We start from the raw sequence: 24035 nt of genomic DNA, 5'->3' as shown, positions 1-24035 counted from the left end.
TATACCCAAAGGATTATAAATTATGCTGCTATAAAGACGCATGCACACGTATGTTTATTGCGGCACTATTCACAATAGCAAAGACTTGGAATCAAATCAAATGTCCATCAGTGACAGATTGGATTAAGAAAATGTGGCACATATACACCATGGAATACTATGCAGCCATAAAAAAGGATGAGTTTGTGTCCTTTGTAGGGATATGGATGCAGCTGGAAACCATCATTCTTAGCAAACTATCACAAGAACAGAAAACCAAACACCGCATGTTCTCACTCATAGGTGGGAACTGAACAATGAGATCACTTGGACTCGGGAAGGGGAACATCACACACCGGGGCCTATCATGGGGAGGGGGGAGGGGGGAGGGATTGCATTGGGAGTTATACCTGATGTAAATGACGAGTTGATGGGTGCTGACGAGTTGATGGGTGCAGCACACCAACATGGCACAAGTATACATATGTAACAAACCTGCACGTTATGCACATGTACCCTAGAACTTAAAGTATAATAATAATAAATAAATTTTTAAAAAAAATGTTACAGGGTATATCCTTTCTCCCAAATAATGGAACGAGATTTAAAAAAAAAAAAAAGGGAAAACATAAAATGGCGCAGGCCTGACTCGGATCACGTGACCGCCATTTCTTTCCTTCCCACCCAGAGGAAAGCTCTTCCTTCAGAACAAGCGCAAGACATATATCCCGGCGGCTCATTGTTAAGCGAGGCCAAGGCAACCCTTAGGCGCGCTATATTTCTCCCTCCGTAGCGAAAGGGCCAGGCGTATTGAGCCGTCAGGAGAGCGCGCACGCAGAACGTCAGCCAGTAAGCGCCGTTCCTCCGGGAGATGTGGAGGAGGGGAGCGGCGTGGAGGAAGAGGGGGAAGTTGGCGCATGCGCCTAAGGCTGACGGGTTTGAAATGGCTTCGATGTTAGCCGGGACCCGACTCAGGTGAAGGTCTGTTCCGCGCGGTTAGAGCGGTGGGCGGCGAAGCCGGGGGTCTTAACATCCTGTCGGATCTGTGCACGGGCCAGGAGCGATCTTTTGGGTAGCGCGGCGGCCCTGGGCGGCGACGGTGGGGCTCTTGTGGGACTGGGACGGGAGGACGCGGTCCCTTTTGTGCGGGTCGGAGCAGGCCCGGCGCGGCCAGCCCCTCCCCCACCACTCGGCACCTCAGGTGCCCCCAGCGCCCCTCAGCCTCGGCCTGGCGACTCCTCCGTCCGCCGCCCATTGCTCCCGAGTCGCTGCGGTTGTACCCTCCTGGCCTCTCGGCCCGGGACATCGTGGCGGCTCCCGGCGGCGTGGGTCTTGGGGAATAGAAGCTTTATCCGTGCGTGGTAAAAGAGCCCAGGGATCTCGAGTGTCGTGGGGCGGTGGGTTCCGGTGGCCGGCACGGAGCTGGGACTGGAGGAAGATGGACTGCCGGGCTCCGGCCCTTGAGGGTCGCGGGGACCGAGGATGGGGTGCGCGGGTAGAGAATCTTCGCCTTTTCTGGTTTGTGTTGGGGGGAGGGGTTTTCCCAGTGGTTCTTTAAGGGACATCCATTATCTCAACGGCTTTTTCCCTCGAGATCGGGGATGGAAAAGAAGCCTCCCAAGTTCCTTCTCTACTCTGAAAAGTAGAGATGTTCGTTATTTAAATGATATCCTTAAATACCTGTGATGGGGGTCTTGTCCCAATATCCGTTATTGGTTTTAACATTACCCTGGCCTCACTCCCCAACTCATTGCCAGAAGAAACACGTAGGCTGTATTTCCTGTGAATATAAAGTTGTGAACTTTTTGTTAACAATTGGGTAGATACAGCAGATGGTCTTCCGTTTAAATGTGACAATTTGTAGTCCCAGAAAGGAGTGCTTTTTGTGAGTCTCCCCCTAATGTTATCTTGTAAAATAGGGCACTCCTGGTGATCTACTTGATGTAAAATGTTTTTGCTGCATATTGGATGTTCATTTGCCCTTTTTCTACTTACAGTTATTTCTACTGAAATCTGCGAAGACGTCCTTGACACATTAAACATTTCTTTCTATTATAATATCCTTTTGTGATATCTGTAGCTTGGTTGGACTTTAAAATGTGGATCCTTTTCTTGATAGATCGATGCTATAGAAGACAAACAAGGGAAGGTTTTTTTCCTTTTGCATCATGGCTCAGTTTGGAGGACAGAAGAATCCGCCATGGGCTACTCAGTTTACAGCCACTGCGGTATCACAGCCAGGTCAGGCTTCTAAATACATGTACTGTAAATGTTTGTGGGAAACTTGTTAAAACTAGGTGAATTAGGGCCAGGGGTGGTGGCTCCCGCCTGTTATCCTAGCACTTTGGAAAGCCGAGGAGGTGGATAACGAGGTCAGGAGTTCGAGACCAGCCTGGCCAACATAGTGAAACCCTGTCTCTACTAAAAATACTAAAATTAGCCGGGACTGGTGGCACGCCCCCAAAATCCTAGCTACTCAGGAGGCTGAGGCAGGAGAATCCCTTGAACCCGGGAGACGGAGGTTGCAGTTAGCCGAGATTGCGCCACTGCACTCCAGCCTGGGCGAGAGAGCAATACTCCGTCTCAAAAAAACAACACAACATGAATTAGGCTGTTCTGATATTCTGATACTGTAAAGTATTTGCAAATTGTGAATTCATTAACTTTTTCTGAAGTTCCTTTTTGAAATCTATAGATAACTAATAAAAAAGCTGTTTTACATAGCAGTTTGGACAGTTTTGTAGTTTTTTAATACCTTAGATTAACTTTTAATTGATTTAATTGTGTTAGAGGTTAGCCACTCATTCGCGTATACTGTATTTGGCATGTTAAGTTGCCAGTATTCATGAGTTATATTTAAAAGTAAATGTAGGCTGGGCGGAATGGCTCATGCCTGTAATCCCAGCACTTTGGGAGGCTGAGGTGGGCGGATCACTTGAGGTCAGGAGTTCAAGACCAGCCTGACCAACATGGAGAAACCCCGTCTCTACTAAAAATACCAAACTGGCTGGGTGTGGTGATGCATGCCTGTAATCACAGCTACTTGGGAGGCTGGGGCAGGAGAATCGCTTGAACCTGGGAGGCGGAGGTTGCGGTGAGCCGAGGTCGGCCACTGCACTCCAGCCTGGGTAACGAGCAAAACTCCATCTCAAAAAAAACAAAATGTATTTAGGCTAGGTGAGGTGTCTCATGCCTGTAATCTCAGCATTTGGGAGGCCAAGGTGAGCGGATCACCTGAGGTCAGGAGTTCGGAGACCAGCCTGGCTGACATGGTGATCATGTGTCTACTTAATCCTGTGTCTACTTAAAAAATACAAAAGTTAGCTTGGCATGTTGGTGCACGCCTGTAATCCCAGCTACGCATGAGGCTGCAGCAGGAGAATCGCTTGAATCGGGGAGGCAGAGGTTGAGTGAGCTGATACTGCAACGCTACACTCCAGAGTGGGTGATAAAGGGAGACTCTCCAAAAAAATTGAGATGGAGACCTTGCTTTGTTGCCCCGGTGAGTCTTGAACTTTTGGGCTCAAGCGAGCCTCTCATCTTGGCCTCCTAAAGTGCTGGGCTTACAGGTGTGAACCACCAGGACTAGCCAGTTTTTTGAATTTAAAGTTGAAAAACTACCTGGTGGTATGTACCTGTGGTTCTAGCTATTCAGGGAGGTTGAGGTAGAAGGATTGCTTGAGCAGGGAGGTCAAGGTTGCAGTGAGCCATGATGGTGCCATTGTACTCCAGTCTGAGTGAGACCTGGTCTCAAAAAAGGTAAAGAAAAAGAAAGAAAACCAACTCTAAAGAATTTAGTTGGCTGGGCCTGGTGGCTCATGCCTGTAATCCTAGCACTTTGGGAGGCCGAGGCGGGTGGATCACCAGGTCAGGAGATCGAGACCATCCTGGCTGACACGGTGAAACCCGTCTCTACTAAAAAAAACCACAAAAAATTAGCCGGGCGTGGGAGCGGGTGCCTATAGTCCCAGCCACTCGGGAGGTTGAGGCAGGAAAATGGCATGAACCTGGGAGGCGGAGCCTGCAGTGAACCGAGATCGCGCCACTTCACTCCAGGCTGGGTGAGACAGCGAGATTCCGTCTCAAAAAAAAAAAAGAATTTAGTTACTAGACAAAGGAAAAAGATAGTTGTACAAGCTTCTGAGCACAGTGACTCACGCCTCGTCACCTGAGGTCGTGAGTTCGAGGCCAGCCTGACCAACATGGAGAAACCCCATCTCTACTAAAAATACAAAATTAGCTTGGCATGGTGGCACGTGTCTGCAATCCCAACTATTCTGGAGGCTGAAGCAGGAAAATCGCTTGAACCCGGTGGAGGTTGCATTGAGCTCAGATTGCACCATTGCACTCTAGCCTGGGCAACAAGAGAGAAACTCCATCTCAAAAAAAAAAAAGGGTAGTTGTAAAAGCAGTAAAAGAACATTTACGTTTTCAAAATAAAATCAACAAGGCCTGCTGCAGTGACTCATTGTAATTCCAGCACTTTGGGAGGCGCAGGTGGGCATAGCACTGAGGTCAGGAGTTCGAGACCAGCTTGACCAACACAGTGAAACCTCTCTACTAAAAATACAAAAGTTAGATGGGCATGGTAGAGGTTGCAAGTGAGCCAAGATGGCGCCACTGTACTCAAGCCTGAGCAACAGAGCAAGACTCCAGCTCAAAAAAAATAAATAGAAATAAAGTCAACCAAATGTCATTTTCAAGGTAAATGGAAAATGTTATTGAAACTTTATTTTATTTTATTTTATTTTATTTTTTTTTTTTTTTTTGAGGCGGAGTCTCGCTCTGTAGCCCGGGCTGGAGTGCAGTGGCCGGATCTCAGCTCACTGCAAGCTCCGCCTCCCAGGTTTACGCCATTCTCCTGCCTCAGCCTCCCGAGTAGCTGGGACTACAGGCGCCCGCCACCTCGCCCGGCTAGTTTTTTTGTATTTTTTTTAGTAGAGACGGGGTTTCACCGTGTTAGCCAGGATGGTCTCGATCTCCTGACCTTGTGATCCACCCGTCTCGGCCTCCCAAAGTGCTGGGATTACAGGCTTGAGCCACCGCGCCCGGCCATGAAACTTTAAATAAATTTCTTCCCAAACTTTTTAGGAATAATTTTTTTTTGGTTATTTTTTGACTTATTTATTAAATCTTGAAAGCTTTAACTCCTGTAGCTTCAGATTTTTTTACTTGAATTAAACCAGTTGTGTTTAGGGATTTCAAATAAGTTTCCCAAGAATTTTACAGAATGAGATTTTGATTGCCTTTTAATTTGAATATATTTTTATTTTTGTTATATCTCCTACTTATTCTTGGCTGCGTTTTACTTGCTTACTGTTTTTTAATTCGAGGTCAGTTTTGGAGACACTGTGATCTTCTGACTTGAGTGTTCTAAAATATGGTGGAAATGATTAGTTATCTTGGTGACCTTTCTCCTTAAAGACGTGGAGGCCTGGCACGGTGGCTCATGTGTGTAATCCCAGCACTTTGGGAGGCTGAGGCAGGAGAATCAGTTGCATCTAGGAGTTCAAGACCAGCTTGGGCAATATAGCGAAACCCCATCTGCAAAAACTCAAAAATTAGCCAGGTGTGGTAGAGCACGCCTGTAGTCCCAGCTATTGGGGAGGCTGAGGCATGAAGATTGCTTTAACCTTGGGAGGTCTAGGCTACAGCGAGTTGTGATAGTTCCGCCATGTTCCAGCGTGGGTGACGAGTGAGACCCTGTCCTAAAAAAAAAAAAAAAAAAGAAATGGGTACTTCAGGGTTTTGTTTTATTTATTTATTTTTTTCGAGACGAAGTCTCAGCTCTGTTGCCCAGGCTGGAGTGCAGTGGTGTGATCTCAGCTTACGCCAACCTCTACCTCCTGGTTTCATGCGATTCTCCTGCCTCAGTCTCCCAAGTAGCTGGGATTACAGGCATGTGCCACCATGCCCCACTAATTTTGTATTTTTAGTATAGACGGGATTTCTCCATTTTGGTCAGGCTGGTCTCGAATTCCCAACTTCAGGTGATCCACCTGCCTTGGCCTCCCAAACTGCCAGGATTACAGACGTGAGCCACCGCACCTGCCCTGGGTTTTGATTTTAATGAATCCTGATTCGGGAGATTGAAGGTCAACAGTTATATCTGCATGTAAATGAAATTTATATGAAATTATTATGGATATATTTAATTCAGATCCAAGTATTTCAATTTTTTTTTCACTATAGTGATGGGGTTTCAGTAATTTGCTCAGGCTAGTCTCGAACTGGGCTCAAGTATCCTCGTGCCACGGCTGGCCCAAGTATTTTTTTTCTGTGTTAAATAATGGGAAAACAGGAATTGACTTAATTTTGAGGATAACAGGAATTATTAGTAACTACTATGTCCAGAAGCAAGTACTGTGTACTCATACTTTGGCAAATTAAGCATGTTTTAGCTGGCTTTTACTGCATATAATTTGTTTTACATTCATATGTGTATTATGCCAATAAAATAGCTATTATAGTAAAATTATATTGTCTGTAGTTGTTAACATTTGTATTATTACTATTTGAATGTATGTTATAGTTTTTTTTTTGAGACGGAGTCATGCTCTGTCGCCCAGGCTGGAGTGCAGTGGCCGGATCTCAGCTCACTGCAAGCTCCGCCTCTCGGGTACACGCCATTCTCCTGCCTCAGCCTCCCAAGTAGCTGGGACTACAGGCGCCCGCCACTTCGCCCGGCTAGTTTTTTGTATTTTTTAGTAGAGACAGGGTTTCACTGTGTTAGCCAGGATGGTCTCGATCTCCTGACCTCGTGATCCGCCCGTCTCGGCCTCCCAAAGTGCTGGGATTACAGGCTTGAGCCACCGCGCCTGGCCATATATAGTCTTTTTTTTTTAAGATAAAGGAGACATTGAAGGTTTATAAAACTTGTCAAAGGCAAAGTCAGTAGTAAATATAGGTGTCTCCTTTCCATATTTAGCAGTAGATATTCCAAATATAAATGATGAGAGGCTAAGGTGAGAAGATCACCTGAGTCTAGGGAGGCTGAGTCTGCAGTGAGCCTTGATCATGCCCTTGCACTCCAGTCTGGGCAACAGAGTGATACTGTGTTTCAAAAAAAAAAAAGGCAGCTATTGAAATATGCCAGCTATATTAGTGTTCTGTTGTGTTGTTGTTGTTGTTTGGTTGGTTGGTTTCTTTGAGACAGCATCTTGTCTGCCAGGCTGGAGTATAGTAGTGTGGTGTGATCATGGCTCCCTACAGCCTCAACCTCCTGGACCCAAGTAATCTTCCTGCCTCAGCCTCCCAAGTAGCTGAGACTATAGGCACATGCCACTATGCCTGACTCATTTTTTGTTTATTGAGACAGGGTCTCCCTGTGTTGCCCAGGCTGAACTGGACTCAAGTGATCCTCTCACCTTGACCTATTGGGATTGCAGGCGTGAGCCACCACACCCAGCTTGCACTTTATACTTAGATAACTGCATCAGTAGTTATCTCTTGCTTACAGCTTTCATGCCAAATTATCAGGCTCGTTCTTGCCGCTGTTCTTTTTTTTTTTTTTCTGTTTGTTTGTTTTTGAGACAGAGTCTCCCTCTGTCTCCCAGGCTGGAGTGCAGTGTCGCCATCTCTGCTCACTTCAAGCTCCACCTCCCAGGTTCATGCCATCCTCCTGCCTCAGCCTCCTGAGTAGCTGGGACTACAGGCACCCGCCACCACGCCTGGCTAATTTTTGTATTTTTAGTAGAGATGGAGTTTCACCATGTTAGCCAGGATGGTCTCGATCTCCTGATCTCGTGATCCGCCCACCTCGGCCTCCCAAAGTGCTGGGATTACAGGCGTGAGCCACTGCGCCTGGCTCTTGACATTCTTAAACCTTTGTATCCTAATCCACAGTGTTTACCCAAAGATCCTCACTTCCCTAAGGAAGCTTTTCTCCTCCCATCTCTGGCTTGATGGTGATACTCTATCTTTAGTATTATTTTAAATTCTAACTGCTTGCTTTTATTTGTTTTTCTCTCTTAGTTACTATATATGATACTTCTTATTTTTCCTCCAGCTCCAGTGCATCCATCAGATGTAATGTTCCTAAAACATAATTTCTGTCAAAATCACAGAATTTTGGCTGGGCATGGTGGCTCATGCCTGTAATCCCAGCACTTTGGGAGGCCAACGCAGGCAGATCACAAGGTCAGGAGTCCGAGACCAGCTTGGCCAACATGATGAAACCCCGTCTCTACTAAAAATACAAAAATTAGCCGGACATGGTGGCAGGCACGTGTAATCCCAGCTATTCGGGAGGCTGAGGCAGGAGAATCACTTGAACCTAGAGGCGGACGCTGCAGTGAGCCCACATTGCGCCATTGCACTCCAGCCTGGGCGATGAGCAAGACTGCCTCTCAAAAAAAAAGAAATCACAGAATTTTTTTCAAAGCTGGATCAGACCTAAACTAGATTTTTTTCTTTTTTTTGAGTTAGAGTCTCGCTCTGTCACCCAGGCTGGAGTGCAGTGGCACGATCTGGGCTCACTTCAATCTTCGCCTCCCAGGTTCAAGTGATTCTTCTGCCTCAGCCTTTGGGACTGTAGCTGGGACTACAGGTGCGTGCCACCACTCCAGCTAATTTTGTGGGTTTTATTTTTAGTAAAGATGGGGTTTTGCCATCTTTCCCAGGCTGGTCTTGAATTCCTGAGCTCAGACAATCCGCCCATCATGGCCTCCCAAAGCTAAGCTGCATTCTTTTTTTTTTTTATTTGAGACGGAGTCTTGCTCTGTCGCCCAGACTGGAGTGCAGTGGCCAGATCTCAGCTCACTGCAAGCTCCGCCTCCCGGGTTTACGCCATTCTCCTGCCTCGGCCTCCGGAGTAGCTGGGACTACAGGCGCCCGCCACCTCGCCCGGCTAGTTTTTTGTATTTTTTAGTAGAGACAGGGTTTCACTGTGTTAGCCAGGATAGTCTCGATCTCCTGACCTTGTGATCCACCCGTCTCAGCCTCCCAAAGTGCTGGGATTACAGGCTTGAGCCACCGCGCCCAGCCAACTGCATTCTGTCCCAACTTAATTCTCTAACAGATGAGGAAATTGAGGACAAGGACGGTGAAAAAAATTTGTTAGGTCTCACAGGAGGTCATAGCAGAGTCAGTGTCAGGACCTCAGAATTGTGGTTCATTTTATCTTCTATTTCTTCATTCTCACATTCATCTGCAAAAGTATCTTCAAGGAGTTTTAGAATACAGTTCAGATTCTAGGGTGGTATTCAAGGTTTTATTTTTCTGGCCCTATTTTTCATTTCTCTCACCCCTTGAAATATATTCTTAATATTTACCCTATTTTTTCATATCCTACCTGAAGTGCTGTGATACATCTTCAGTGACAGCCATTCTTGGGACTAGAGCTTTTAGTTTTGAAAATTTCTGTTGTGTAAAAAGACATTGAGATAAATGGCCAGTGACTCACCAGTCAATGACCAGTCAATCAGATCTTTAGCCCTTAGATCAATTATCTTATTTTTTTGATCATGGAGTCTCGTTCTGTCTGCTCAGGCTGGAGTCTGTCTCACTCTGCCTAGGCTGGAGTTCAGTGGCATGATCTCAGCTCACTCTAACTTCCGCCTCCAGGGTTCAAGCAATTCTTCTGCCTCAGCCTCCTGAATATCTGGGGCTATAGGCTTGCCACCATACCCGGCTGATTTTTGTATATTTAGTAGAGACAGGATTTCGCCATGTTGTCCAGGTTGCTCTCAAACTCCTGACCTCAGTTGATCCACAGGCCTTGTTCTCCCAAAATGCTGGGATTACAGGTGTGAGCCACTGTGCTCGGCCTTAGATCAATTATTGAATATAGAAGTACCTTCAGTATATTTGATGAAAAACATTTACATGTGTATCTGTATTTAAACCAGTAAAATATGGAGGTGGATTTACCAGATTCAGACCAATTCTCACCCATTTCATATATTTTTTTAAACATCCATTTCATTTTTTGATTTTTTTTTTTTTTAATCTTTTTAGCTAAGGGAAGAAGACATCCAAAAATAAACCTGGAGGGTTATTTTTGGTTGTTTTTGTTTGTTTTTTGAGATAGGGTCTCACTTTGTTGCCCAGACTGGTCTCAAATTTCTGCCTTCAAGGGATCACTTAGCCTGTGAATGGTGTCTTCAACTGCCTAAGGGGATTGACCAACAGTTATTTGAATTGTAGTAAGAAGAGGCTATTGCCAAGAGCACTAGTCATCACTTCCAAACGACTTCTGAGAGCAGAAGAGCTGTCATCTGTTACAACATTATAGAAAGTATAAGAACCTCATATAACAATAAGGCTTTTCTTTTTCCTTATAGAATAGCACTGTCCAGGCCGGACACGGTGGCTCTCACCTGTAATCCCAGCACTTTGAGAGGCCAAGACGGGTGGATGGCCTGAGATCAGGATTTCAAGACCCACCCGGCCAACCTGGTGAAACCCTGTCTCTACTAAAAATACAAAAATATGCTGGGCGTGGTGGTGGGCGCCTGTAATCCCAGCTACTTGGGAGGCTGAGGCAGGAGAATCACTTGAACCCAGGAGGCAGAGGTTGCAGTGAGCGGAGATCGCACCATTGCATTCCAACTTGGGCGACGGAGCTGGACTCTGTCTCAAAAAAAAAAAAAAAGAAAAAAGAATGGCACTGTCCAATAAGTAGAACTTTTCTTTTTTTTTTATTTTTTTATTAGTATACTTTAAGTTCTAGGGTACATGTGCACAACATGCAGGTTTGTTACATATGTATACATGTGCCATGTTGGTGTGCTGCACCCGTTAACTTGTCATTTACATTAGGTATATCTCCTAATGCTATCCCTCCCCCCTTCCCCCACCCCCTCCCCACAATAGGACCCGGTGTGTGATTCTCCCCTTCCTGTGTCCAAGTGATCTAATTGTTCAGTTCCCACCTATGAGTGAGAACATGCGGTATTTGGTTTTCTGTTCTTGTGATAGTTTGCTGAGAATGATGGTTTCCAGCTGCATCCATGTCCCTACAAAGGACACGAACTCATCCTTTTTTATGGCTGCATAGTATTCCATGGTGTATATGTGCCACATTTTCTTAATCCAGTCTGTCACTGATGGACATTTGAGTTGATTCCAAGTCTTTGCTATTGTGAGTAGTGCCGCAATAAACATAAGGTAGAACTTTTCTATGGTAATGAGCATGTGCTATATCTGTATTGTATAATATGATACCCACTAACTACATGTGACTATTAAGCCCCTGAAATATACTTAGTGTGACTGAGGAACTGAAATTGTAATTTTATGTTAATTTTTATTAATTTAAATGAAACAGCCACATGTGTTTGGTGGGTAGTAAATTGGACAATACAGTTATATAAGATCATAACACTTGTAGTACGTTATTTATTTATTTATTTTATTTTATTTTATTTTTTTGAGACAGAGTCTCGCCCTGTCGCCCAAGCTGGAGTGCAGTGGCCGGATCTCAGCTCACTGCAAGCTATGCCTCCTGGGTTTACGCCATTCTCCTGCCTCAGCCTCCCGAGTAGTTGGGACTACAGGCGCCACCACCTTGCCCGGCTAGTTTTTTGTATTTTTTAGTAGAGACGGGGTTTCACCATGTTAACCAGGATGGTCTCGATCTCCTGACCTCATGATCCACCCGTCTCGGCCTCCCAAAGTGCTGGGATTACAGGCTTGAGCCACCACGCCCAGCCAGTACGTTATATTTAAAATATTATTTTGTAGCCAGGCGTAGTGACTTACTCTTGTAATCCCCGCACTTTGAGTGGGTCACTTGATTCCAGGAGTTTAAGACCAATGTGGTGGCACATGCTGGTAGTCCCTCAGGAGGTTGAGTCAGGAGGATTGAGCAAAACTCTGTCTAAAAAAAAAAAAAAAATGCAAAAACGTTTCTTGGGTCAGTTTGAAATTTTGAATTTTAAAGTCTTTAAAAATTTATTTTTATTTTCTTCTTTTTTTTTTTGAGACGGAGTCTCCCTCTGTCGCCCAGGCTGGAGTGCAGTGGCGCGATCTCGACTCACTGCCAGCTCCGCCTCCCGGGTTCATGCCATTCTCCTGCCTCAGCCGAGCGGCTAATTTTTTTTTTTTTTTTTTTTTTTTTTTTTTTTTTTTTGAGACAGTCTGGCTCTGTCGCCCAGGCTGGAGTGCAGTGGCTGGATCTCAGCTCACTGCAAGCTCCGCCTCCTGGGTTCACGCCATTCTCCTGCCTCAGCCTCCCGAGTAGCTGGGACTACAGGCGCCGCCACCTCGCCCGGCTAGTTTTTTGTATTTTTTAGTAGAGACGGGGTTTCACCGTGTTAGCCAGGATGGTCTCGATCTCCTGACCTCGTGATCCACCCGTCTCGGCCTCCCAAAGTGCTGGGATTACAGGCTTGAGCCACCGCGCCCGGCCTTTTTTTTTTTTTTTTTTTTTTTTGAGACGGAGTCTCGCTCTGTCACCCAGGCTGGAGTGCAGTGGCCGGATCTCAGCTCACTGCAAGCTCCGCCTCCCGGGTTCCCGCCATTCTCCTGCCTCAGCCTCCCAAGTAGCTGGGACTACAGGCGCCCACCACCTCGCCCGGCTAGTTTTTTTTGTAGTTTTAGTAGAGACGGGGTTTCACTGTGTTCGCCAGGATGGTCTCGATCTCCTGACCTCGTGATCCACCCGTCTCGGCCTCCCAAAGTGCTGGGATTACAGGCTTGAGCCACCGCGCCCGGCCCTTTTTTTTTTTTTTTGAGACGGCGTCTCGCTCTGTCACCCGGGCTGGAGTGCAGTGGCCGGATCTCAGCTCACTGCAAGCTCCGCCTCCCGGGTTTACGCCATTCTCCTGCCTCAGCCTCCCGAGTAGCTGGGACTACAGGCGCCCGCCACTTCGCCCGGCTAGCTTTTTGTATTTTTTAGTAGAGACGGGGTTTCACCGTGTTAGCCAGGATGGTCTCGATCTCCTGACCTCGCGATCCGCCTGTCTCAGCCTCCCAAAGTGCCGGGATTATAGGCGTGAGCCACCGTGCCTGGCCTAAAAATTTATTTTTAGAGCGGGGTCTTACTATGTTGCTTAGGCTGGATTTGAACTCTTGGGCGGAAGCAGCCCTCCTGCCTTAGGCCCCTGTGTGCACCAACATGCTCCACAAGATTTTGAATTTTATTCATTGTTTCAGAAAGATGAGTCATCTTTTTTTTTTTTTTTTTTTTTACTGAGATGGAATTTAGCTCTTGTCGCCCAGCTGGAGTGCAGTGGTGCAATCTCGGCTCACTGCAACCTCTGCCTCCCGTGTTCAAACGATTCTTCTGCCTCAGCCTCCTGAGTAGCTGGGATTACAGGCATGCGCACCACCACACCTGGCTAATTTTTGTATTTTTAGTAGAGACGGGGTTTCACCATGTTGGTCAGGCTGGTCGCACACTCCTAACCCGGTGATCCACCCATGTCGGCCTCCCTAAGTGCTGGGTTTACAGGCGTGAGCCGCTGCGCCCAGCTCCTCTTTTGTGTTTTAATTATACCTTGTGGTCAATAAATAATTATGTTAATAGTATATTATAACATGACTGTTTTAGTCATATGAAACTGATTGTAGTTTTTTAAAAATAATATATGTATACATATTTATTTATTTTTTTTTTTGAGATGGAGTCTGGCTTTGTCGCCCAAGCTGGAGTGCAATGGCGGGATCTCAGCTCACTGCAACCTCCATCTCCTGGGTTCAAGCGATTCTCCTGCCTCCGCCTCCCGAGTAGCTGGGACTACAGGCACATGCCACCATGCCCAGCTAATTTTTGTATTTTTAGTAGAGACAGGGTTTCACCATTTTGGCCAGGATAGTTTCGATCTCTTCACCTCATGATCCGCCCGCCTCAGCCCCCCAAAGTGCTGGGATTATAGGTGTGAGCCATCGCGCCTGGCCAAAAAAGAATATTTTTATCCTTAAAGGTGGTTTCAGAAAACTTAGCCCTTACTGTTTTTAATTTAATTTTTTGAGACAGGGCCTCACTCTGTCACACAGGCCGGAGTACAGTGGTGCAATCACGGCTCACTGTAGCCTTGATATCCTGGGATCAGGTGATCCACCCACCTCGGCCTCCTGGGTAGCTGGGACTACAGGTGTGCGCCACCATGTACTACCAATTTTTTAATATTTTTCATAGAGACAGGGTTTTGCGTTGTTGCCCAGTCTGCCCTCAAATTCCTGGGCTCAAGCAGTCTGCTCACCCTGGCTTCGCAAATTGCTGGGATTACAAATATGAGCCACTGTGCCAGGCCTAAATTTTATTTAGCAGATAGCCTGTGGTCATTTAGGTCTCATTTCATTTAGTTATTTGTGATATAAATACATAGTGATAAGTATCTATTGTGATTGTGGTATGGGACCTTTGACAATCATTGAATGAGGTAAAAGTAAAGGATCAGAGTGCTTCAACATGTATAATTGGAAAAGATCTTCAAATAACATGTGTTTGGCTGTTTATGTGTGTGAGGGAGATTAAATCAGAGATTAATAACTTTGTACTTTGCAGATGACAGAATTACTTGCAGAATGTTGATTCTAATAATTCACATTGAGTGCCGAATGCATGTATAAAAATATTTAAGGATAGCTTCTCAAATGTCCACAAAGAGAAGCATTAATAAATATTTAATGAAATACACTTCATTGAAACTAAAGTCTCAAGTATAAGTGATTTAGAAAAGAACTGTTATATATTTATAAAAGATATAATCACATGCACAGTGATTTCACAAAATTTGAATAAGTACCTAGTGGTGTGAAGCAACTATTCTACTGCAGTGTAAATTATCTTCCCATCAATTTTTCCTAGCAGTCAAACTCTTTATTACCCGTTAAATTGTCTTTTTGTTTTGTTTTGTTTTGTAGAGTCTTGCTCTGTCACCCAGTCTGAAGTGCAGTGGCACAATCTCGGCTTACTGCAACTTCTACCTCCTGGGTTCAAGCAAGTACCTCAGCCTCTGAAGAAGCTGGGATGACAGGCATGGGCCATCACGTCTGGCTAATTTTTGTATTTTGAGTAGACATGGGGTTTTGCCATGTTGGCCAGGCTGGTCTCGAACTCCTGGCCTCAAGCAATTTACCCACCTTGGCCTCCCAAAGTGCTGGGATTACAGGCATGAGCCACAGTACCTAGCTGAAATTGTCTTGTTTCTAACTCATCACATGGACTGTCAGGTATAGAAAAGAGATGTGTGGGTATTGGATGTCATCTCACCTACTTGGTTCTGGACTGTTTTATGCTGCCAGAATACAGAACACCCAGAAAAATTATAAGAAAAAATAGGGCCGGGCACGGTGGCTCAAGCCTGTAATCCCAGCACTTTGGGAGGCCGAGACGGGCGGATCACGAGGTCAGGAGATCAAGACCATCCTGGCTAACACGGTGAAACCCCGTCTCTACTAAAAAATACAAAAAACTAGCCGGGCGAGGTGGCGGGCGCCTGTAGTCCCAGCTACTCGGGAGGCTGAGGCAGGAGAATGGCGTAAACCCGGGAGGCGGAGCTTGCAGTGAGCCGAGATCGCGCCACTGCACTCCAGCCTGGGTGACAGAGCCAGACTCCGTCTCAAAAAAAAAAAAAAAAAAAAAAAAAAAAAAAGAGAAAATAGACATTCTGCGATTTTGGCTCTGAGCACTTCTGCTGTGGCAACTGTCAATAATTCCAGGATTGTGGGAGTTGGTACCAGCGGAGTGAAACAGCAAATCTAAGGCCGTGGTTCAGGTGTATGAAAGTGATGTTATGATACTTACACTTGAATCACTGATTTTAAAATGTCAAATGCAGAACATGCCAATTTAAATTTATTAACATGCCAATTTAGATTATTAGAATTTAAAATACTTTTAAAATAATTTTTAAATAGAATTTAAATAATTAAAGATAGATAGATAAATAAATAAATAATTTAAAATAATTTCCTAGGGTCTTGTTCCTATTTACATGATAATTTTTTTTCTATTGCCAGAACAGTTTTTTTTGTTTGTTTGTTTGAGGCAGAGTCTTGCTCTGTCACCCAGGCTGTAGCACAGTGGTGCCATCTCAGCTCACTGCAACCTCCGCCTCCCTAGTTCAGGCTGTTCACCTGCCTCAGCCTCCTGAGTAGCTGGTACTACAGCTGTGCACCACCATGCCCAGCTAATTTTTATACTTTTAGTAGAGACGGGGTTTCACCATGTTGGCCAGGCTGGTCTCAAACTCCTGTCCTCAGGTGATCTGCCCGCCTCAGCCTCCCAGAGTGCTGGGATTACAGGTGTGAGCCACCATGCCCGGTCAGAACAGTTGTTCTTAACCTTTCTTGGGTCTATATATAATCCTTTTGAAAATCGGATGATAGCTATGCATTTATCTTCCATTTTGCATACAGTTTAAGGAAATTATCCTACCTTTTAGAAGCTATGCGCTATCCAGGCATGGTGGCGTGTGACTGTAGTCCCAGTTGCTTGGGATCCTGAGGCGAGAGGATTGCATGAACCCAGGAGTTCAAGGCTGCAGTGAGCTAAGATTGCACCACCACCTTCCAGCCTGGATAACAGTGTGACTACATCTCTGAAAAAAAAGTGATAGAACTTGTGCCCTACATTTTGATACACTATTTTTTCTGTATTCTCATTGCAGTTAACCTCATTTTGAATTAATATTGGTGTTAAGATATTCCCCAGGTCTTTCTATTTAAATTCATTTTGTTGGTCCTTGTTTTATCCTTTCTCCCTACCTATGACATCTGACTTATCTTAAAAATAGTTAAAAGAGAAAATAGGCCAGGCACAGTGGCTCATACCTATAATCCCAGCACTTTGGGAGGCCAAGGTGGATGGATTGCTTGAGCTCAGAAATTCAACACCAGCCTGGGCAACATACTGGGACCCTATCTCTACAGAAAATATCAAAAATTATCCAGGCATGGTGGAATGTGCCTGTAGTCCCACCTCCTCAGGAGGCTGAGGGAGGAGGATCACCTGAGTTCGGGAGGTTGAAGCTGCAGTGAGCCAAGATTCTGCCACTGTACTCGAGCCTGTGTGACAGAGTAAGACCCTGTCTCAAAAAAATAGAAAAGAAAAAATGAAAAATTCAGTGTTGTAATGATTAGCACTGTGTATTTAGGGCATTTGTAAAGTTTTCTTTTCACTGTAGATTCTTCTCTTTCTTTAAATTTTGAAATTTTGGTTTTGGCCTGAAATCCCAGCACTTTGGGAGGCACAGGCAGAAGGATTACTTGAGGCCAGGACACTTGAGACCAGCCTGGGCAATATAGCAAGACCCCATCTCTATTATAATAAGAATTTTTAAAATTTATTTATTTTTTATTTTTGTCGAGATCAAGTCCCACATTGTCACCCAGGGTGGTGTGCAGTGGCATGATCTTGGCTTACTACACCTCCCGGGTTCAAGTGATTCTCCTTCCTTAGCCTCCCGAGTAGCTGGGATGACAGGCTCACGCCATCACACCTGGCTAATTTTTGTATTTTTAGTAGAGACAAGGTTTCACCACGTTGGCCATGCTGGTCTCAAACTCCTGACCTCAGGTAATCCACCCTGCTCAGCCTCCCAAAGTGCTGGGGTCACAGACGTGAGCCACCACGCCAAGGTTTTTTTAAAAACATTTTTAAAAATTATTGTTTTTGCAGATGATAATTTTGAATTTTTTAAACTTCTAAATATGATTCCTAGGATTTTGTTTCTTTTGTTATTTTTTGTTTTATTTTAAATGAAATTAGACTTTTTAAATAGTTGATAATAAACCTCAAACTTTGAACGAATTTTTGTGATGTTCAAGAGTAGGGTACCTTCCTTTGATCGGTTTATTAAAGCTCTTTATTCTGTTTTTATAAAGCACAAATTGTTCTTTCTATAGAGTTAATAACTAATAGTTATAAAGCAGCATTTTTTTCAGACTGTTTTCAGATACAAGCAAGATAGTTTGGGGAAGGATGTGTTCCATGAGCAAATACTGGTTTTTATGGCCTCTTGGTTTTTTCCCCCTGGATACCATTGAGAAAATTTGGCTGATGCCTGTAATCCTAACACTTCGGGAGTGTAAGGGAGGAGGATCGCTTGAACCCAGGAGTTCAAGACCACCCTGGGCAACATTAATGAGATTCCATTTCTTTTTTTTTTTGACACAGAGTCTGACTGTGTCACCCAGGCTAGAGTGTAGTGGTACGATCTTGGCTTACTGCGGCCTCTGCCGCCCCGGTTTAAGCGATTCTCGTGCCTCAGCCTCCTGAGGTGTAATTCAGTTTAATTCAACTTAATTACGTAAAGTAGTTACATAAAGCATAAACACATTTAATTCCTGCGTTTAATTCAGTTTCCTGAACTTAGCCTTAGATCCCATTTTTTCCAATATTTATTACGCCAGGGAGCTAGTGGTCATTTTTCTAGGGGATGTGTTTTTGGGAAGTTCAGTGCTAGACCATATTTTTTTTTTTTTTTTTTGAGGCGGAGTCTTGCTCTGTCTGCCCAGGCTGGGGTGCAGTGGCCGGATCTCAGCTCACTGCAAGCTCCGCCTCCCGGGTTTACACCATTCTCCTGCCTCAGCCTCCTGAGTAGCTGGGACTACAGGCGCCCGCCACCTCGCCCGGCTAGTTTTTTTTTTTTTTTTGTATTTTTTAGTAGAGACGGGGTTTCATCGTGTTAGCCAGGATGTAGACCATAATTTTTACCTAAAGTTTCTGCATTTAATGGAATTGGGTAAAAGGATCAAGTAAAACCTTTATCATATTCTCAGTGTGTAGCTATCTCTAAGCATACATTAAACATTTAAGTACCAAAGTCTATCATTTTGAGTCCCTCTCCCCAATTATTTGGCCTTAGCAAATTATCATTTTAAGTCACTACATGGTGAAATGTTTTTTAATTTCTCAGTACAGTAGTGTACACTAACTAAAACCTCTTGGTGGCCAGTTGTGGTGGCTCACACCCGTAATCCCAGTACTTTGGGAGAATGAAGCAGGTGGATTGCTTGAGCCTAGGAGTTCAAGACCAGCCTGGGAGACATAAGGGGATCCCTTCTCTACCAGAAATTTAAAAATTAGCAGGATGTGGTGGCTTGCACCTGTAGTCCCACCTACTCATAAGGTTGAGGTGGGAGGATCACTTGAACTTGGGGAGGTCAAGGCTTCCATAAGCTGTATTCGCACAACTACACTGCAGCCTTAGTGACAAAGTGAGACTGTGTCTCAAAAACACAAACCCTTTTTGTGCCTTTTTTCTTTTTCTTCAATATTGAGAGGTAGAGTTTCACTCTGTGAAAATCCCTCATAGGATTATGGCTCACAGGCCGGGCGCGGTGGCTCAAGCCTGTAATCCCAGCACTTTGGGAGGCCGAGACGGGCGGATCACGAGGTCAGGGGATCGAGACCATCCTGGCTAACACGGTGAAACCCCCTCTCTACTAAAAAATACAAAAAACTAGCCGGGCGAGGTGGTGGGTGCCTGTAGTCCCAGCTACTCGGGAGGCTGAGGCAGGAGAATGGCGTAAACCCGGGAGGCGGAGCTTGCAGTGAGCAGAGATCCGGCCACTGCACTCCAGCCTGGGCGACAGAGCGAGACTCTTGTCTCAAAAAAAAAAAAAAAAGGATTATGGCTCACTGCAGCCTGGAATGTCTGGGCTCAAGTGATCCTCTCATCTCAGCATCCTGAGTAGAATGGTCCTCCTATCTCAGCTCCCTGAGCAGGTGGGGCTACAGCTACCTGCCTCTGTGTGTGGTTTATTTTTTAAAATCTTCATAGAGATGAGATCTCACTTTGTTGCCCAGGTTGGTCTCAGACTCCTGGGCCCAAGTGATCCTCCCACTTCAGCCTCCCAAAGAGCTGGAATTACAGACATGAGCCGCCTTGTCCAGCCTACATTTTTTTCTTCAGAGACTAGACGAGCATTATAATGAGAAGGGGAAAAGAGTAGAACAAGGAGTTCAGTCAGTAACTGAACAAACAGTTTAGGTAACTCATTACCTTTGGACCAGGCTTTTTGTGCTTAAGTGTTGTTTTTGTCTGTTTTCTTTTTCTTTTTTTTCTTTTTTTTTTTTTGAGATGGAGTCTCACTCTGTTGCCCAGGCTGGAGTGCAGTGGTGATCTCAGCTCACTGCACCTCTGGCTTCCAGGTTTAAGCGATTCTCCTGCCTTAGCCTCCTGAGCAGCTGGTACTACAGGCATATGCCACCATGCCCAGTTAGTTTTTGTATTTTTAGTAGAGACAGGGTTTCACTATGTTGGCCAGGCTGGTCTCGAACTCCTGACCTCAGGTGATCCTCCCACCTTGGTTTCCCAGAGTCCTGGGATTACAAGCATATGCCACTATCCCCCAGCCAGTTTTAGTCTTTTTTAAAATTAGAAATTTTTCCTGACATATGTAAAAATCCTATGTATTTATGGTATACGTACACAATACCAAAGTTTTATAGATATATATAAAGTCTTGATGTATATATATGTCATGGAATGGCTAAATCAAGCTATTTAATGTGCATTACTTCACATATTTTTGTTGTGAGAAGACTTAAAAGTCTGCTCTCAGTGTTTACATATATAGTGTATTGTTATTTTTTTTTTTTTTATTTTGTTTTTTTGAGACGGAGTCTGGCTCTGTCGCCCGGGCTGGAGTGCAGTGGCCGGATCTCAGCTCACTGCAAGCTCCGCCCCCCGGGTTCACGCCATTCTCCTGCCTCAGCCTCCCGAGTAGCTGGGACTACAGGCGCCCGCCGCCTCGCCCGGCTAGTTTTTTTTTTTGTATTTTTTAGTAGAGACGGGGTTTCACCGTGTTCACCAGGATGGTCTCGATCTCCTGACCTAGTGATCCGCCCGTCTCGGCCTCCCAAAGTGCTGGGATTACAGGCTTGAGCCACCGCGCCCGGCCAGTGTATTGTTATTAACAGTAGTCAACATGATGTTCACTGGGTATCTTGAACATTCCTCCTAACTGAAACCTTTGACCAACGTGTGCCCAATCCTGCCCTGGGCCCCACAGCCTCTTTTAACCACGATTTTACTCTGTTTCTCTTAGTTTGACTTTCTTACACTCCACATAGGAGATCATGCAATATTCTTCTTTCTGTGCCTGGCTTATTTCACTTAACATAATGTCTTTCAAGGTTCATACGTGGTGCAAATTACAGGATATTCTCCTTAAGGCTGGATAGTATTCCCTTGTGGATATATACCACATTTTCTTTATCCAGTTGTTCACTGATGGACACTTAGGTTGATTCCATATCTTGATTATTGTGAATAGTGCTGGAGTGAACATGGGTTTGCAGATATCTCTTCTGTGTACTTTTTTCATATTTTTTATATTCTTCATAATCTTGATTTTTATGTTTTCCTTTTTGATTTCATTTTAGCTGCACTGGGTGTTCAACAGCCATCACTCCTTGGAGCATCTCCTACCATTTACACACAGCAAACTGCATTGGCGGCAGCAGGCCTTACCACACAAACTCCAGCAAACTATCAGTTAACACAAACTGCTGCATTGCAACAACAAGCCGCAGCTGCAGCAGCTGCATTACAACAGGTAAATCTTTAATAGGTCTAATTATTTGATGTAGAAAACTTTATGAAATCTGAGTAGCTAGCATTGCTACCTTCATTTGATAGGTAGTGAAGAATTATGTGTTTTTATTATGCTTATTTATTTTTCTGGTGATGAATGTTATATCTGACCAGCATATATAGGGAAGAATAGTTGGGCCAGGCATGGTGACTCATGCCTGTAATGCCAGCATTTTAAGAGACTGAGGTGGGAGGATCGTCTGAGCCCGGGAATTTGAGACCAGCCTGGGCAACATGGTGAGACAGCATCTGCAGAAAAAATGAGAATTAGCCAGCGTGGTGAAGGACGCATGTGGTCCCAGCTGCTTGGGAGGTTGAGGTGGGAGGATTGCTTGAGCATTGGGAGGTTGAGGCTGCAGTGAACTGAGATTGCACCACTGCACTCTAGTCTGTGAGGCAGAGCAAAACCCTGTGTCCAAAAAAAAGAGTAGTTGAATAGTCAAAAATTTTAAGTCCTTAAATTGGGCCGTTCTTATACCTTAATTACGTGAATAAGATTTACTTCTTTTTGGATCCTGGAGTATAAGTAATCACAACTTTATTTAATTTAGATGAAGTTTCACTGTTCCAGAAAATTTATCTTTATTATTTTTATTTTTATTTATTTTTTTGTTTTATGAATCAATGCCATGCCAGAACAGAAAGTTTATGTTTAGTGTAATTGTATGTATTTCTATGTATATCACTTTTTGAGAATGAATAAATTTAGTGTCTATTTTTCTTTGAAAAACATTTTTTTAATCTTTCAGCAATATTCACAACCTCAGCAGGCCCTGTATAGTGTGCAACAACAGGTTAGTTTATATTTTCCATGTTAAAAACTGATTTTAAAATAGCCATTTGCTCCAAAGTTCAATTGATAGAGAGTTTTATTTCTGTCAGCTACCTTAACATGCGATACGAATTTTTTGGGAGGGGCTGGAGTAAATCAGGTAGGAAAAAAGGAATGTCTACAAGGGTGAGGGAGATAGGAGGGTGGTCCTGAGTACCCAAATCCTTAGTCTTTGTTGCATGTTTCTAAGAAAGTATGAGGAGGCTGGGCGCGATGGCTCACGCCTATAATCCCAGCACATTGGGAGGCCGAGGTGGGAGGATCACCTGAGGTTGGGAGTTTGAGACCAGCCTGACGAACATGGAGAAACCCCGTCTCTACTAAAAATACAAAATTAGCTGGGTGTGGTGGCGCAGGCCTGTAATCCCAGCTACTCAGGAGGCTGAGACAGGGAGGCTGAGGCAGGAGAATCGTTTGAACCCAAGAGGCGGAGGTTGTGGTGAGCCGAGATCGTGCCATTATACTCCAGCCTGGGCAACAAGAGCAAAACTCCATCTCAAAAAAAAAAAAAAAAAAAAAGGGTGCAGAGAATAATCTGGAAAGAACTACCCTTCGGACTGTTATGCTCCTGTCTGGAACCTTTGGGCCAGCTCTGCTGAACTAGACCACATGTGAGAATGAAAGCTCCTTTTGCTACTTGAAACCTAAACCTTGTATAGGCTTTCAGCCTTTATTTATTTTTTTTATTTTTAAAAATTTTTGTCATATTAACACCTACTACAGCCTTTATTTCTTTAAAGAGTAGGGCCCCCAGCCCCCTTTTTATTAATCAAATTGTGTATAGAAATCAAAATATTAAAATAGAATTGTTCAGAATGGGAGAAAGCTGGCCTGGCACAGTGGTTCACGCCTGTAATCCAAGCACTTTGGGAGGCCAAGGCGGGAGGACCACCGAGGTCAGGAGTTTGATACCAACTTGGCCAACATGGTAAAACCCTGCCTCTACTAAAAATACAAAAATTAGCTGGGCCTGGTGGTGCACACCTGCCAAAAATTAAACAAAGTGGAAGAAAGCCTCCCTTTATAGTTCACACTTCTATTCCCTAGGCACGTTTGAACAATATGGAAGCTCCTTATTTAGACTAAAAGCAAGTTTCATTGGCCCCTTTTCCTTAGACATATTCTCTAGGAACTGTCAAGGGAAGAGAGTTTGCCTTGCTGAAATATAGATATGCTTTAGCCTAAGCATGTCCCTGGAAAGGATTTGGTCTCATTCTTTTTTGAGACTGAGTTTCGTTTTTGTTACCCAGGCTAGAGTGCAATGGCACAATCTTGTCTTACTGCAACCTCTGCCTCCCGGATTCAAGCAATTCTCCTGCCTCAGCCTCCCGAGTAGCTAAGATTACAGGCGCACGCCACCAGGCCCGGCTGATTTTTTCTATTTTTAGTAGAGACGGGGTTTCACCATGTGTCAAACTCCTGACTTTGTGATCCACCCGCCTTGGCCTCCTAAAGGGCTGGGATTACAGGCGTGAGGCACTGTGCCCGGCCTCATTCTTTTTTTTTGTGGCTGCAGAGGCTTCTTAATTCATAACTTCTTTGTCCCTAGATCCATGGCCCAGTTTAATCCTTGACTTAAGCCCCTCGAGGCTTCAGAAGCATTGCATTTTCCCAGAAGACCTCAGTATTTCACTAGTAATTGCTTTAAACTTCTTAAAAACTGACTAGAGATTGGTCTCAAATCGGATGTCTTGTTTTTAGAATACCTTCCAACATATTTTAGTGCTTGT

At 44.6% G+C, this 24035-nt stretch overlaps 1 protein-coding gene across 8 annotated transcripts in view; it reads left to right on the top strand.

The window, feature by feature from the left end:
* Positions 1-685: 685 nt before the first annotated feature.
* Positions 686-24035, top strand: part of CCAR1 (cell division cycle and apoptosis regulator 1) — a 77275-nt gene continuing 53925 nt past the window's right edge. Inside the window, exons 1-4 of one of the 8 annotated variants that reach the window (XM_050805194.1) lie at positions 686-828; positions 2099-2220; positions 21263-21435; positions 22223-22267. In XM_050805194.1, coding sequence (XP_050661151.1) covers positions 2148-2220; positions 21263-21435; positions 22223-22267 — 291 coding nt within the window. In that variant the 5' untranslated portion in view covers positions 686-828; positions 2099-2147. Of the gene's footprint in view, positions 1079-2098; positions 2221-21262; positions 21436-22222; positions 22268-24035 lie in introns of all 8 variants that reach the window. The other 7 variants (XM_050805195.1, XM_050805200.1, XM_050805192.1 and 4 more) reach the window with 7 other exon arrangements.

This window comes from Macaca thibetana, chromosome 9, assembly GCF_024542745.1.
Source record: "Macaca thibetana thibetana isolate TM-01 chromosome 9, ASM2454274v1, whole genome shotgun sequence".
NCBI classification, from domain to species: domain Eukaryota; kingdom Metazoa; phylum Chordata; class Mammalia; order Primates; family Cercopithecidae; genus Macaca; species Macaca thibetana.
This window is presented reverse-complemented; position numbering and strand designations above follow the sequence as displayed.